Raw genomic sequence first — 13,626 nt, 5'->3', positions numbered from 1 at the left:
CCTGCCCTGAGCTCTGCTGGGCTTGGCCATCCCCTGCCCTGAGCTCTGGTGGTTTTGGCCATGCCCTGCCCTGAGCTCTGCTGGCCTTGGCCATGCCCTGCCCTGAGCTCTGCTGGGCTTGGCCATCCCCTGCCCTGAGCTCTGCTGAGCTTGGCCATCCCCTGCCCTGAGCTCTGCTGAGCTTGGCCATCCCCTGCCCTGAGCTCTGCTGGGCTTGGCCATCCCCTGCCCTGAGCTCTGCTGAGCTTGGCCATCCCCTGCCCTGAGCTCTGCTGGGCTTGGTCATCCCCTCCCCTGAGCTCTGCTGGCCTTGGCCATCCCCTGCCCTGGGCTCTGCTGAGCTTGGCCATCCCCTGCCCTGAGCTCTGGTGGTTTTGGCCATCCCCTGCCCTGAGCTCTGCTGGGCTTGGCCATCCTGCCCTGAGCTCTGGTGGTTTTGGCCATCCCCTCCCCAGACCTTCTCAGAGCTGGACGTGGAAGCTCAGCAGGAATGTGCCTATGACCACCTGGAGATCTTCGACGGCCGAGACGCCAAGGCGCCGGCCCTGGGTCGCTTCTGCGGCGCCAAGGAGCCCGAGCCCCTCATCTCCTCGGGCAGCAGGATGTTCCTCAAGTTCGTCTCCGACAACTCTGTCCAGAAGAAAGGCTTTGAGGCCACCCACAGCACAGGTAGCAGGGAGTGGGGGTGCGGAGCCTTTGGTGCCGGGGGGGCAGGAGCCCCGCGCAGCCCTCCTGACGCCCCCCGCGCCGCTCCCTTGGCAGTGTGCGGCGGCCAGGTCCGCGCCGAGGTGAAGACCAAGGACCTGTATTCCCACGCCCAGTTTGGGGACAACAACTACCCTGGGGGCTCGGACTGCGAGTGGGTGATCATGGCTGAGGAGGGCTACGGCGTGGAGCTCATCTTCCAGACCTTTGAGATCGAGGAGGAAGCCGACTGCGGCTACGACTACATGGAGCTCTTCGACGGCTATGACGGGACGGCCCCGAGGCTCGGCCGCTTCTGCGGCTCCGGGGTGAGCCGGGGCGGGGCCACGGGGTGGGAGGCAAGGCTGGGGAGGCTGCAGGGATAATGGGATCACAGGATGTTAGGGGATGGAAGGCACCTCTGGAGATCTTCCAGTCCAACCCCCCCCTGCCAGAGCAGGAGCAGAGAATCCAGCACAGGGCACACAGGAACACATCCAGACAGGGCTGCAAAGGCTCCAGAGAAGGAGATTCCACAACCTCTCTGGGCAGCCTGCTCCAGGGCTCTGGGACCCTCACAGGGCAGAAGTTCCTCCTCATGGTGAGGTGGAGCCTCCTGTGCTGCACTTTCCATCCATTGCTCCTTGTCCTGTCCCAGGGTGCAGCTGAGCAGAGCCTGTCCCTGTCCCCTCCCTCTTGACCCCCAGCCCGCAGAGATATTGATAGACATTGATCAGATCCCCTCTCAGTCTTCTCTTCTCCGGACTAACCACCCCCAGGGCTCTCAGCCTCTCCTCATCAGGCAGTGCTGCAGTCCCTTCAGCATCCTGGTAGCCCTCCCTTGGACTCTCTCCAGCAGATCCTTGTCCCAGGAGCTAGAATGGTTTGGGTTGGAAGAGACCTTTAAAGGTCATCCAGTCCAGCCCCACTGCAGTCAGCAGGGAGCAGGTTGCTCAGAGCTTCCCATCAAGCCTGACCTTGAATGTCTTCAGGGATGAAGCCTCCACCACCTCCCTGGGCAACCTGTGCCAGTGTTCTACCACCCCCAGAGCAAAGAACTTGCAAGCAAAGGGCAGAAGACTTGCAAGCAAAGAGCAGAGGACTTCTTCCTGATGTCCCAAGGGGATGATGGATGAAGCTGAGCCGAGCCAGAGCAGTGCAGAGGAACATGCTGAGCTAGATGACCTCTAAAGGTCCCTTCCAACCCACTCTATGATCCTCTGAGGCCTTGAGCAACCTGGGCTGGTGGGAGGTGTCCCTGCCCGTGTCAGGAGGGGGTTGGAACTGGATGATCTTCAAGGTCCCTTCCAACCCAACCCATTCTATGATTCAATCCCTTGGGAGAGGGGGTGGGGTGGGGGTTGTGCAATGATTTCCCACCCTTCCCACTGCAAATTCCCCACATGCTGAGCTCCCCCTCTCCCTGCCTGTCCCCCTGGCAGCCCCCAGAGGAGATCTACTCAGCTGGAGACTCGGTGATGCTCCGCTTCCACTCGGACGACACCATCAACAAGAAGGGTTTCCACCTTCGCTACACCAGCACCAAGTTCCAGGACACTCTGCACACAAGGAAATGAGGGGCCCAGGGTGGGGTCCTGGCCCCTCCATGGGCAGGGGAGGAGGAGGAGGAGGGCAGGGAGGAAGGAAGCCCTGCACAGACTGCACGGAGGAGCACACAGCCAACCTCAGCACTCAAGGCACGCTCGCAGGGGGCCACGGGGCTCGGGCACCCACGGGCACAAAAGGGGGCAGAGCTGAGGGGTTGGGGGGGGGGGGTCCCCTCTGCCAGCAGCAGCCCCAGAGCTGGAGGAGAAAGGGGGGGGGGAGGGGGCGCTGAGTGGGACCCGTTGCACCCCTTCCTCGAGCTGGCCACAGCTCTCTGAATGTACAAACCAGTACCCAGGAAGAGCCCCACCACAGAAGGTGCTGTCTCTGTCTTGTACCCATGAAATAAATACCCTTGTACTGAGGGGGCAGCTCTTTGGCTCTGGGGCAACCTGGGGGTGGTCAGCCTGGAGTAAAGGAGGCTGAGGAGAGACCTTCTGGCTCTCTACAGCTCCCTGGAATGAGGCCGGAGCCAGCTGGGGCTTGGTCTCTTCTCCCAAGGAATAAGGAGGAATGGCCTCAGGTTGCCCCAGGGCAGGTTCAGGTTGGCCATGAGGAACAACTTTTACCCCTTGAGGGTTGTCAAGGCCTGGCCCAGGCTGCCCAGGACAGTGGTGCAGTCCCCATGCCTGGAGGGGTTTCAAAGCTGTGGAGATGTGGTGCTGAGGGCCATGGGTTGGTGGTGCCCTGGCGGTGCTGGGTTGATGCTTGGAGGTGATGATCTGAAAGGTCTCTTCCAGTCTAAACAATTCCATGACTCCATGGTCTTTTGCTTCCTCCCTGAGGCCAAAAACATCTGAATCCAAGCTAAGCTGGGCCAGGGTGGAGGGAGGAGAGGCACCCCAGCAGCCTGCAGCACATGTCCCATCCTTGGACCTCCCTGAACTGGAACCACAGGAGCTCACTGCAGGCTGCTCCTGCCCTGCTGAGGGAGTGCCTGGGGCTGGACCTTCTCCCAGGGGCATGGCTCAGTGCTGGCTGGTTCCTTGGGTGATGGGCATCTGCCAAAGGCATGGCATGGCTCAGTGCTGGCTGGTTCCTTGGGTGCTGGCTGGTTCCTTGGGTGCTGAGCATCTCCCAGAGGCATGGCATGGCTCAGTGCTGGCTGGTTCCTTGGGTGATGGGCATCTGGGCATCTCCCAGAGGCTGGGCTCAGTGCTGGCTGGTTCCTTGGGTGCTGGGCATCTCCCAGAGGCATGGCATGGCTCAGTGCTGGCTGGTTCCTTGGGTGCTGGCTGGTTCCTTGGGTGCTGGGTGCTGAGTATCTCCCAGAGGCATGGCATGGCTCAGTGCTGGCTGGTTCCATGGGTGCTGAGCATCTCCCAGAGGCATGGCATGGCTCAGTGCTGGCTGGTTCCTTGAGTGCTGGGCATCTCCCAGAGGCATGGCATGGCTCAGTGCTGGCTGGTTCCATGGGTGCTGAGCATCTCCCAGAGGCATGGCATGGCTCAGTGCTGGCTGGTTCCATGGGTGCTGAGCATCTCCCAGAGGCATGGCATGGCTCAGTGCTGGCTGGTTCCATGGGTGCTGAGCATCTCCCAGAGGCATGGCATGGCTCAGTGCTGGCTGGTTCCATGGGTGCTGAGCATCTCCCAGAGGCATGGCATGGCTCAGTGCTGGCTGGTTCCATGGGTGCTGAGCATCTCCCAGAGGCATGGCATGGCTCAGTGCTGGCTGGTTCCTTGGGTGCTGGCTGGTTCCTTGGGTGCTGAGCATCTCCCAGAGGCATGGCATGGCTCAGTGCTGGCTGGTTCCATGGGTGCTGAGCATCTCCCAGAGACATGGCATGGCTCAGTGCTGGCTGGTTCCTTGGGTGATGGGCATCTGGGCATCTCCCAGAGGCAGGGCTCAGTGCTGGCTGGTTCCGTGGGTGCTGGCTGGTTCCTTGGGTGCTGGCTGGTTCCTTGGGTGCTGGCCGGTTCCTTGGGTGCTGGGCATCTCCCAGAGGCATGGCATGGCTCAGTGCTGGCCGGTTCCTTGGGTGCTGGGTGCTGGGCATCTCCCAGAGGTATGACATGGCTCAGTACTGGCCGGTTCCCCAGGTGCTGGCCGGTTCCTTGGGTCCTGGCTGGTTCTGTGGGTGCTGGCTGGTTCCTTGGGTGCTGGGCATCTCCCAGAGGCATGGCATGGCTCAATGCTGGCTGGTTCCTTGGGTGCTGGGCATCTCCCAGAGGCATGGCATGGCTCAATGCTGGCTGGTTCTGTGGGTGCTGGCCGGTTCCTTGGGTGCTTGGTTGTGCTGCAAGGAGCCTCCTGCTCCCCCCCAGGCCGCTCCCTTGGGCACTCTGCAGGGCAGGTGCTGACCTACCTTTGTGTCTGCACCAGGGGAGGATGCCAGCCCAGCAGAGCTGGCAGCTGTCACCTTCCCTTGGCGTGGGGCAGCCGGGCACCACGTGCCACACCATGCTGCTTGCTGGCAGATGGCAGGTGGGCTGTGCCCCCACCCTGTGCCCGCCTCGTTGCTCCCTCGTGCCTCAGCTCCTGGATGTGGCTTTCATGTGCCCATGCCTGCTGCTGCTGGGCAGCCGGGGTGGGTGCTCCTCGGCCCCCCCCCCCCCCCCCCCCCCCGCCTTGGCAGCAGGCTGCTGGGGCCGTGCAAGGGTGGCAGCGTGGAAAAGCTGGGCAAAGGGCTGGGATGCCCCCCCCCGAGATGCCCAAATGGGCACCAGGGCTTTGCTTTCAGGAAGGATTTGTCACCCTGGTGATGGGCGAGGAGGTGCCCAGCCCAGGTTTTGGTGGAGGGGAGGGGGGGGAGGGACAGCAGGGTGCTGGTGGCGATGCGGCGATGCCCTCACTGCCACATCATCATCATCATCGCTCTGTGCCATCCTCAGCCCTGTGCGTGTGTCCTTCCCCAGCCTTGCCCGTGCCAGGAGCTGGTGCCACTTCGCGGGGTGCCAGTGCTGGGGGGGAGGGGGCAGGGGGGCACAGAGGAGCGTGACACGGCCGGCGGCGACCGCACAGAGTTTATTGATACAGCGCCAGCACAGCACAGGGATGCTGGGGGAATGTGCTGGGGGAACTGGGAGGGACTGAGGGGAGGTGGGGGGGTGGGTGTGGGGGAACTGGTGGGACTGGGGCGGGGGGGCGGGGTGTGTTCTACCGTTACAACGTGCACGGGGCAGAGAGGCGGGGAGCGGGCACCCAAGCGCCATGCTGCCGATGGCTCATGCAGGGTGAGGTGCACAGGGTTGGGAGAGGAGGGAGGTTAATTAGCTCTGCTTCCGCTCCCCCTCCTCCTTCCCCCCCCCCCCCTCCCCCCCCATTCCCCAGCCCCAAGTCCTCCAGCTGCCCCCCCGGCTGTTGGGGGTGGGGGGAGGGGGTTGGTGGCACGGCGATGGCAAGAGCAGAGAGCGGACACGGCACAGTGCTGCACGACACGGGGAGGGGGGAGGGGGGGGGAGCAAGGTTCTAGGACCCCAACGACACTGAGACCACCGCGGCTGCAGCCCCGGAGAGCTGCGGGTGGCACGGGGGTGCCCACCCGAGCACCCCTCTCCATCCCTGGGAGAGGTTGAAAACCTGGAGCGAGGGGGCCGAGGGGGTGATGCGGAGGGAGGGATGGGGGTGGGGGGTGCCGGGGGAAAAAAAGGGGTCCCACAGCTCAGGCCGGCGAGGATGATGCTGGTCAGCCAGTCCAGGAGATGAAGGCTTTGCCCTTCGGGCTGCAGAGCGGCACAATCTCTGCCTCTGCGCCGGGTGAGCTCCCTGCCAGCTCCTTCCCCCGGGGCGGGCAGGGGAGGGCACAGGACACGTCGCTATTTACACCAACCCCCCCCACCCCCACCCCTCCCGATGTCCCCAAGCACCACCCCAGCGGGCTCCTCCTCGCCAGCAGCAGTCCGTGGGAGAAAGCCCAATCCGCGGGGGGCACCCAGCCCTGCCCAGCCCTGCCCTGCCCTGCCCTGCCCTGCCCCGCCCTGCCCAGCCCCTTAACGCCCCACGCTGATGTTGCAGGTCTTGCAGCTGGGGTCCTTTTTGGCGTTGGCGGTGGAGAGGCTCATCAGCTGGTGCCCACTGATCTCCCCCAGCACGCCCAGGCTGAGGTCCACCGGCTCGGTGTAAATGACCTCCAGGATGCTGTCCTGGGCGTGGCGGTACACCAGCTCCCCCTCCTCCACGCTGCACGTCAGGAACCGGTTGGAGGAAATGTCCAGCTGGGGCAGACGTTCCCGGCAGAAAAGGTCGCCCGAAGAACCCTTGGGGGCCAGGACCAGGACCACGTAGTGGTAGGCGGTGTACATGCAGTAGAAGTCCGCGAAGTAGAGGTTGGTGTTGGGGTTGAAGAGGCGCTGCGCCGGGATCTGGAAGCGGTACCGGCCGTAGGGGGAGTCCTGGGGGGGTTGCCCGGTGTTGAACTCGGTGTTGCAGCTGAAGAAGATGCCGTGCAGCATGCCGCTGGTGGGGGAGCCGTGGCTGCCGCTGTTGTCCTTCAGGGAGGGCTTCATCACGTTCCCGCAGTGCATCCTGCAAGCAGGGGCAGAGGTAGGTCGGGCGTCAGGAGGCAGCTCTGCAGCACGAGGAGGGAGGGGGCGGGGGGGGAGGCACCGGGACAGGTTGCCCAGGGAGGTGGTTCACAGGATCAGAGGATGTTAGGGGTTGGAAGGGACCTCTGGAGATCTTCCAGTCCAAGCGCCCTGCCAGAGCAGGAGCATAGAATCCAGCACAGGGCACACAGGAAGGCATCCAGATGGGTCCTGAAAGTCTCCAGAGAGGAAGACTCCACAACCTCTCTGGTTGAGGCTTCATCCCTGGAGAGAGTCAAGATCAGACTGGATGTGGCCCCGGGCAGCCTGCTCTAGCTGGAGGTGTCCCTGCTGCCTGCAGGGGGGGGTCGGACAAAGAAGACCTCTGAGGGTCCCTTCCAACCTGATGCCATCTGTGAACCCTGCGGGCGGGGAGTGAGTCGAGGAGGAGGAGGAAGGGGAAGGACACACATGGAGGGGTAGGCTGAGGGGATGGGGTCCTGGTGAGGCCCTGGGAGGGGTGAGGAGCAGGCCTGGGGGGTACCTGACGTGCTGGAAGTATTCCTTGTGCTGGTTGCGGTAGAAGACGGAGAAGCGCAGCATGCGCCCGGCGATCAGCTCGGCCTTCTCCTGCAGCTGGGCCAGGTGCTCCTTGGCATAATCTGGGGGGGGGGGGACAGAGCCACCAGGGTGTCACCCATCAACACCCTTCCCCATCCCCACACCCCATCCTTCTCTCTCTCTCTCTTTTTTTCTCCCCCATTCCCTAGCAGCCCATCCCGTTCCCCCACACCTCTCCCTGCCTCCCACTCAGCAGCTGCCGCTCCAACCGGCCCTGGCTTGTGCAAGCTCAACCGCATCGCCCCCGTCCCTCCCAGTTCCCAATCCCAGCGACTCCAGGGCTTGGCCAGCAGCAGCAGAAGCAGCAGCAGCAGCAGCAGCAGCAGCAGCGTGCCACCCAGTGCCAGCTCACCCCCAGTACAGAACTCCACGGTCTCGCTCCAGCCAGACACCAGGTACTCGCCGTCGCTCTGCTTCACCGCCGTCTGCACCGCCACGCTGTACTCCGTGCGGGGGCTCAGGAACCAGTGGCCCCTCACTGTCATGGGCAGGGGCACTGCCTTGGCCACCAGCTTGGTGGGGACATCCTGCACCCAAAGGAGAATGGTCAAGTGGGATGGCACCAGCATGGACAGGGCTAAGGACATCCTGTACCCGAGGGAGAATGGTCAAGTAGGATGGCACCAGCATGGACAGGGCTAAGGACATCCTGTACCCGAGGGAGAATGGTCAAGTAGGATGGCACCAGCATGGACAAGGCTGAGGACATCCTGTACCCGAGGGAGAATGGACAAGTAGGATGGCATCAGCCTGGGCAGTGCTGGGGACATCCTGTACCCGAGGGAGAATGGTCAAGTAGGGTGGCACCAGCATGGACAGGGCTAAGGACATCCTGTACCCAAGGGAGAATGATCGAGTAGGGTGGCACCAGCATGGACAGGGCTAAGGACATCCTGTACCCAAGGGAGAATGATCGAGTAGGGTGGCACCAGCATGGACAAGGCTGAGGACATCCTGTACTCGAGGCAGAATGATCAAGTAGGGTGGCACCAGCATGGACAGGGCTAAGGACATCCTGTACCCGAGGGAGAATGGTCAAGTAGGATGGCACCAGCATGGACAGGGCTAAGGACATCCTGTACCCAAGGGATAATGGCACTGTCGTGGGCAGAGGCACTGTCTTGGCCACCAGCTTGGTGAGGACATCCTGTACCCAAGAGATAATGGTCAAGTAGGATGGCATCAGCCTGGGCAGTGCTGGGGACATCCTGTACCTGAGGGATAATGTTCAAGTAGGGTGGCACCAGTGGGGGCAGTGCCACCACCTTGGCCATAAGCTTGGTGGGGACATGCTGTACTCAAGGGATAATGGCCAAGTGGGATGGCACAGCCCCCCTGCTATACCCCCTCTGCCTCTCTTTATCCCACATGCCTACCCACCCAACACCAAGGGGATGCTGGTGGTTCCCACCCGCTGCCAGCTGCCCCCACTGGTGCCTTTGCTGTGCTTTGCCCAGCACTGAGACACCCCCAAAGTGCCCCCACTGCCACCTTTCTCCATCTCTAGCTGCCTGCACCGGCTCCAAACACCTCCCAGCAAAGCTGCTGCTGGAACAGGGGGCACAGAGTAGACCCTAGCGGGGGTGGGGGTCTTAGGTGCAACTCCCCCCACCCAACCCCAGCCCCTGGTGGCATCTCGTGGTGTCAATAGGGCACTGAGCAGCACCGCAGTGCAGAGCTGTTTCTGTGGCAACGGTGGATGCTGAAGATGGGAGACACAGGGGAGAGAAAAAAATACATCCCACCCCTCTCCAAACCCCCTCCCCCCCAGCCCCCACCTCCCTTCTGATTATTGGGGAGGAGAGAGAGAGAGGGGGAAAAAAAAACTCCTGTGGAAGATGAAATAGCATCACCCTGGCAACCGCTGCTAAAAACGGCCTGAATTGGTGACTCCAACCAGGGGGAGGGGGAGAGGCAGCGCTTGGCAGCTCTGCTCCCCCAGCACTGAGGCTTGGAGGGGTTGGTTAAAGCCCTGTCCCCATCCTGCTCCCCGTCCCAGGCGCCCTTCTGGTCCCCATCAGTCATCGCTCCTGGGCTCTATGGCAGTCCCCAGCACCGGTCGCGTCCTGTGGGCAGCTCTGGTGGCAAATGATGGAGTCAGGAAGGGTGGGAAAGCTCTGAAGTCATCAGGTCCAACACCACCGTGACCTCCAGAGCATCTGACCCCACATGATGCAGCCAGGAAGGGTGGAAAAGACCTCCAAGAGCATCAAGTCCAAAGCCACCATGACCTCCAGAGCATCTGACCTCAAATCATACAATGATAGAGTCAGGAAGGGTGGAAAAGACCTCCAAGAGCATCAAGTCCAACACCACCGTGACCTCCAGAGCATCTGACCCCACATTATGCAACCAGAGAGTCAGGAAGGGTGGAAAAGATCTCCAAGAGCATCAGGTCCAACATCTCCATCACCACCACAGCATCTGACCCCAAATCATGCAATCATTAAGGCTGGAAAAGACCAACCTTCAAGTCCAACCTTCAACCCAGCAGCACCACCCCCAGACCATCTGACCCCACAGCAGAGAATCATTAAGGCTGGAAAAGACCTCTGAGACCATCAAGTCCAACCTTCAACCCAGCACCACCAAGACCATCAAGTCCAACCTTCAACCTAGCAGCACCAGCTCCAGACCATCTGACCTCACAGCAGAGAATCATTAAGGCTGGAAAAGACCTTCAAGACCATCAAGTCCAACCTCCAACCCAGCACCACCAGGACCACCAGTATGCAACTGGCTACAGCCTTACTTCTCCCCCTTCAAATCTGCTTTTTTCTCCCCAGATGGAAGGTTGGGGGGGACCTGTCCCATCCTAAATCTACCCAACACCTCCAAGACCATCAGGTCCAACCTTCTACCCAGCACCTCCGAGACCATCAAGTCCACCTTTCAACCCAACACACTACCAAGCCCATCAGGTCCAACCTTCAACCCCATGCCTCCAAGACCATCAAGTCCAACCTTCAACCCCATACCTCCAAGCCCATCAAGTCCAACCTTCAACCCCATGCCTCCAAGACCATCAAGTCCAACCTTCAACCCCATACCTCCAAGACCATCAGGTCCAACCTTCAACCCCATACCACCAAGACCATCAGGTCCAACCTTCAACCCAGCACCACCAAGACCATCAAGTCCAACCTTCAACCCAGCGCCACCAAGACCATCAAGTCCAACCTTCAACCCAGCGCCACCAAGACCATCAAGTCCAACCTTCAACCCAGCACCACCAAGTCCACCCTTCAATCCCATACCACCAAGACCATCAAGTTCAACCTTCAACCCAACCCCCCCCACCAGACCATCTGACCCCACAGGAGAGACTCATTAAGGCTGGAAAAGACCTCCAAGATTGTTAAGTCCAACCTTCAACCCAACACCACCAAGCCCACCAAGTCCAACCTTCAACCCAACCCCCCCACCAGACCATCTGACCTCACAGCAGAGACTCATTAAGGCTGGAAAAGACCTCCAAGCCCATCAAGTCCAACCTTCAACCCAACACCACCAAGCCCATCAAGTCCACCCTTCAACCCAATCCCCCCACCAGATCATCTGACCCCACAGGAAAGACTCATTAAGGCTGGAAATGACCTCCAAGCCCATCAAGTCCACCCTTCAACCCAACACTGCCAAGCCCATCAAGTCCACCCTTCAGCCCCACACCACCAAGACCACCACTCTGTGACCGGCTGCAACCTTACTTCCCCCCTGCCCTCAACGCCTCGGTTTGTTCTCCCCAGCTGGAGGGCTGGGTGGGGGCTCTCCCCTCCTTTCCCTCCCTCCCCAAGGCTCACCCGGTGCTTGAACTTGTTGGAGTTCTTGTTCTCCTTCTTGTTGAGGTCAATGAAGTAGTGAGTGACCCTCTCCAGGTCTCCCTTCTCCATGTGCCAGGAGATGCGGAAGGAGTCGCAGGTGATGTTGTTGATCTCGATGTTCTTGGGGGTGGAGAGCAGCTCCATGGCCGGCAGGGGGGAAGCTTTGGAGCCCCTGTGGGCACAAATTTCTGTTGGGGTTTTTGCTTGCTTCTCCTCTCTTTTCTTTTTTCCCCTGCCTTTCCTTTTCTTTCTGGGGGGGGGGGTGTTGGTCCAAGGTGGCAGCTGGCAGGCGGGCAGCCGCCCGCTGCCGGTGGCCCCCGCGGCACAGCAGATGGCAGAGGGGTGGATGAAATAGAAAAGAAAGAAGTAACAACCCCCCCCTCCACAACACCACCCCCCCACCACCCCCCCCACCTCGCCCCCCAGCCCTCCCTCACCCACCACCCCCCCCCCCAGCCCTCAAAAAGAGCCGGGAATAGGCAAAGGAAAGCAGGAGAAGGCAGTGGGAAGTCGGCAACCAACCCAGTTGGGAGAGCGGCTACGTGAGGGGCACCACCCCCCCAGCGCCACCCCCAATCCCCCCACCCCCCCCCCCACCCCCAAACATCACCACCCAAAAAAATGCCTCGGGGTGCCTGGCACCCTGCCCAGGGGGTGTTCCAGGGGGTTGCTCAACAGCAGGGTGGGGAAAGAAAAACAAGAGGGAGTGCTGGGAGAGCTGGGAGGGATGGCACTGGAAAAGCTGGATCTGCTTTTGCCCTGCCCCATAGCTGCCCCCGTGCCTCAGTTTCCCCTGTGCCAGCAGCTGAGGTTGCCACCCGCCCTGTGCCCTGCTCTGTGAGGTTTGCCCCCACCCCGGGGTAAGGGAGTTGTGGGCATGGTGGATGCCAGCGGCGCCGACAAGGAATGGAAAACAGGGGATGCCCAGAGGAGGCTGGAGGGGGTGTGGGTGGTGCCCCCCACGCTGCACCCTGGCACAGTAGCCCAGGGAGCAGCACCCACCTGAGCCGTGGCACAGCGAGGCTGCCAGCTCCCCCAGCGCTCCTCATGCCACCCATGGTGGCTCCTCTGTGCCCATCTCTCGCTGCTGCAACCCCCACCCCCCACCCCGTGCTGGTGCCAGAGCCGCTCGGCACCCACGGGCACCCGTGGGCAAAGCCACTGCACCCACGGGCACAGCCACTCCACCCGCAGGCATCCATGGGCACAGCCGCTCCATTGATGGGCACCCGTGGGCACAGGCAAAGCCACCCTCTGCATGGGCACCCATGGGCAAAGCCAGCCTAGCTGCAGGCACCCAGAGACAGTCACCTCACGTATGGGTACCCGTGGGCACATCCTCCGGATGCCTAGGCACCCACGGGCACAGCCACCCCTCAGGCAAGGCACCCACGGGTGCACCCCCTCCGTGTGGGGACTCAGTCACCCCATTCCTAAGCACCCGGGGGCGCAGCCACGTCACGCGTGGGCAACCACTGTCACATCGACCCCACGCGTGGGCACCCGTGGGCATTGCCACCGCACTCACAGGTGCAACCATCCTGTGCGTGGGCACAGCCACCCCACACACAGGGCACCCACGGGCACAGCCACCCCCCCACGCAGGTACCCGTGGGTATATCCACCTTATGCGTGGGCACACACGGGGGCAATCCCCCACACACACTCCCCCCGGGCACAACCACCCCACGCATGGGCACCCGTGGGCACACTCCCACAGCCACATCCACACCCCCGCTGCGTGCCCGGCTCCGGGAGTGCCAGCAGGCAGGCGCAGCACTTTGGCACCCCACAGCCCTGCGACACGCTGCACCCAGCACCCCGGTGCCAGGTGGCCCCCGGCCACTGCCAACCGGGTGTCACCTCCAAGCTGGCACCCTTGGGCAGAGCAGAAGGTCACCTCTCTGGGGACAGCGTGCCAGCCTGCCGTCCTGTGCCAGCTGATGGCACGGGGGCTCTTGTCCTGCGCTGGGAGCTTCGCAACTGGGTCACGATGCCCCACGTCCTCGATGTGTCCATGCACCCCGTGCCCCCCTCCCAGAGCCCCCCTTGCCAGGGCTCATGCGATGCCAGGGGGATGTTTTCGCTTGCCCGATGCCAGCGAAGCCCTTACCTGGATGCGCTGGGATGCCGGTGGGGTACCCGCGGGGTACCGAAAGGGTACCGAGGGGGTACCGAGGTGAGGGGGGGGAGTGGTACCGAAGTGGTACCAGGAGGGTACCGGGGGAGGGGGGAGGGGGAGGGTTGCTGGACAGGGCAGGGTGGGAAGGGCGAGAAGATGCCCAAGCGATGGTGAAGCTGCTGCCTGCGGCGGCTGCGATCAGTGGGATCCTCCCAGTCAGCTGGGAAACAGCAAAACAGCCTCCAGAGGAGAGGGGGGGTGGGAAAGGAGGGGAAAAAAATCCGGGGGGGAGAATAAAAAAAATATA

General features: G+C 62.1%; 2 protein-coding genes across 4 annotated transcripts in view; one reads left to right on the top strand and one right to left on the bottom strand.

Annotated features, from left to right (window-relative positions):
* BMP1 (bone morphogenetic protein 1) overlaps positions 1 to 2,452 on the top strand; it is a 35,428-nt gene extending 32,976 nt beyond the window's left edge. For both annotated transcript variants that reach the window (XM_068170554.1, XM_068170555.1), the window contains 3 exons: positions 456 to 669; positions 763 to 1,013; positions 2,127 to 2,452. In XM_068170554.1, coding sequence (XP_068026655.1) covers positions 456 to 669; positions 763 to 1,013; positions 2,127 to 2,261 — 600 coding nt within the window. In that variant the 3' untranslated portion in view covers positions 2,262 to 2,452. The remainder of the gene's footprint in view (positions 1 to 455; positions 670 to 762; positions 1,014 to 2,126) is intronic.
* Positions 2,453 to 5,240: 2,788 nt separating this feature from the next.
* On the bottom strand, positions 5,241 to 13,544 carry PHYHIP (phytanoyl-CoA 2-hydroxylase interacting protein). 2 transcript variants are annotated; one of them, XM_068170541.1, is made up of 5 exons: positions 13,311 to 13,544; positions 11,177 to 11,369; positions 7,729 to 7,903; positions 7,300 to 7,417; positions 5,241 to 6,756 (listed from the first exon to the last, which is right to left on the bottom strand). In XM_068170541.1, exons 2-5 carry the CDS (start codon positions 11,339 to 11,341, stop codon positions 6,222 to 6,224), a joined length of 993 nt encoding a protein of 330 aa, XP_068026642.1. In that variant the 5' UTR covers positions 11,342 to 11,369; positions 13,311 to 13,544; the 3' UTR covers positions 5,241 to 6,221. The 2 variants fall into 2 exon arrangements, with proteins under 2 accessions (XP_068026642.1, XP_068026643.1); XM_068170542.1 differs by lacking the exon at positions 13,311 to 13,544 and adding an exon at positions 11,720 to 11,753.
* Positions 13,545 to 13,626: the final 82 nt, after the last annotated feature.

The sequence above is a fragment of the Melanerpes formicivorus genome, unplaced genomic scaffold, assembly GCF_026170545.1.
Source record: "Melanerpes formicivorus ecotype bairdi unplaced genomic scaffold, bMelFor1.0.p_v2 SCAF_424, whole genome shotgun sequence".
Lineage (NCBI taxonomy): Eukaryota > Metazoa > Chordata > Aves > Piciformes > Picidae > Melanerpes > Melanerpes formicivorus.
Note: the sequence above shows the minus strand (reverse complement) of the source record. Positions and strands in the feature narration are given on the sequence as shown.

What these genes read in the sequence shown, in the direction of transcription:
- PHYHIP (XM_068170541.1), bottom strand. Translation starts at nt 11,341, where the DNA reads ATGGAGCTGCTCTCCACCCCCAAGAACATCGAGATCAACAACATCACC. An exon ending in CCAACAAGTTCAAGCACCGG is followed by an intron (nt 7,904 to 11,176) that starts GTGAGCCTTGGG and finishes CTTTGGGTGCAG; the next exon opens with GATGTCCCCACCAAGCTGGT. An exon ending in CGTGGAGTTCTGTACTGGGG is followed by an intron (nt 7,418 to 7,728) that starts GTGAGCTGGCAC and finishes CCCCCCCCCCAG; the next exon opens with ATTATGCCAAGGAGCACCTG.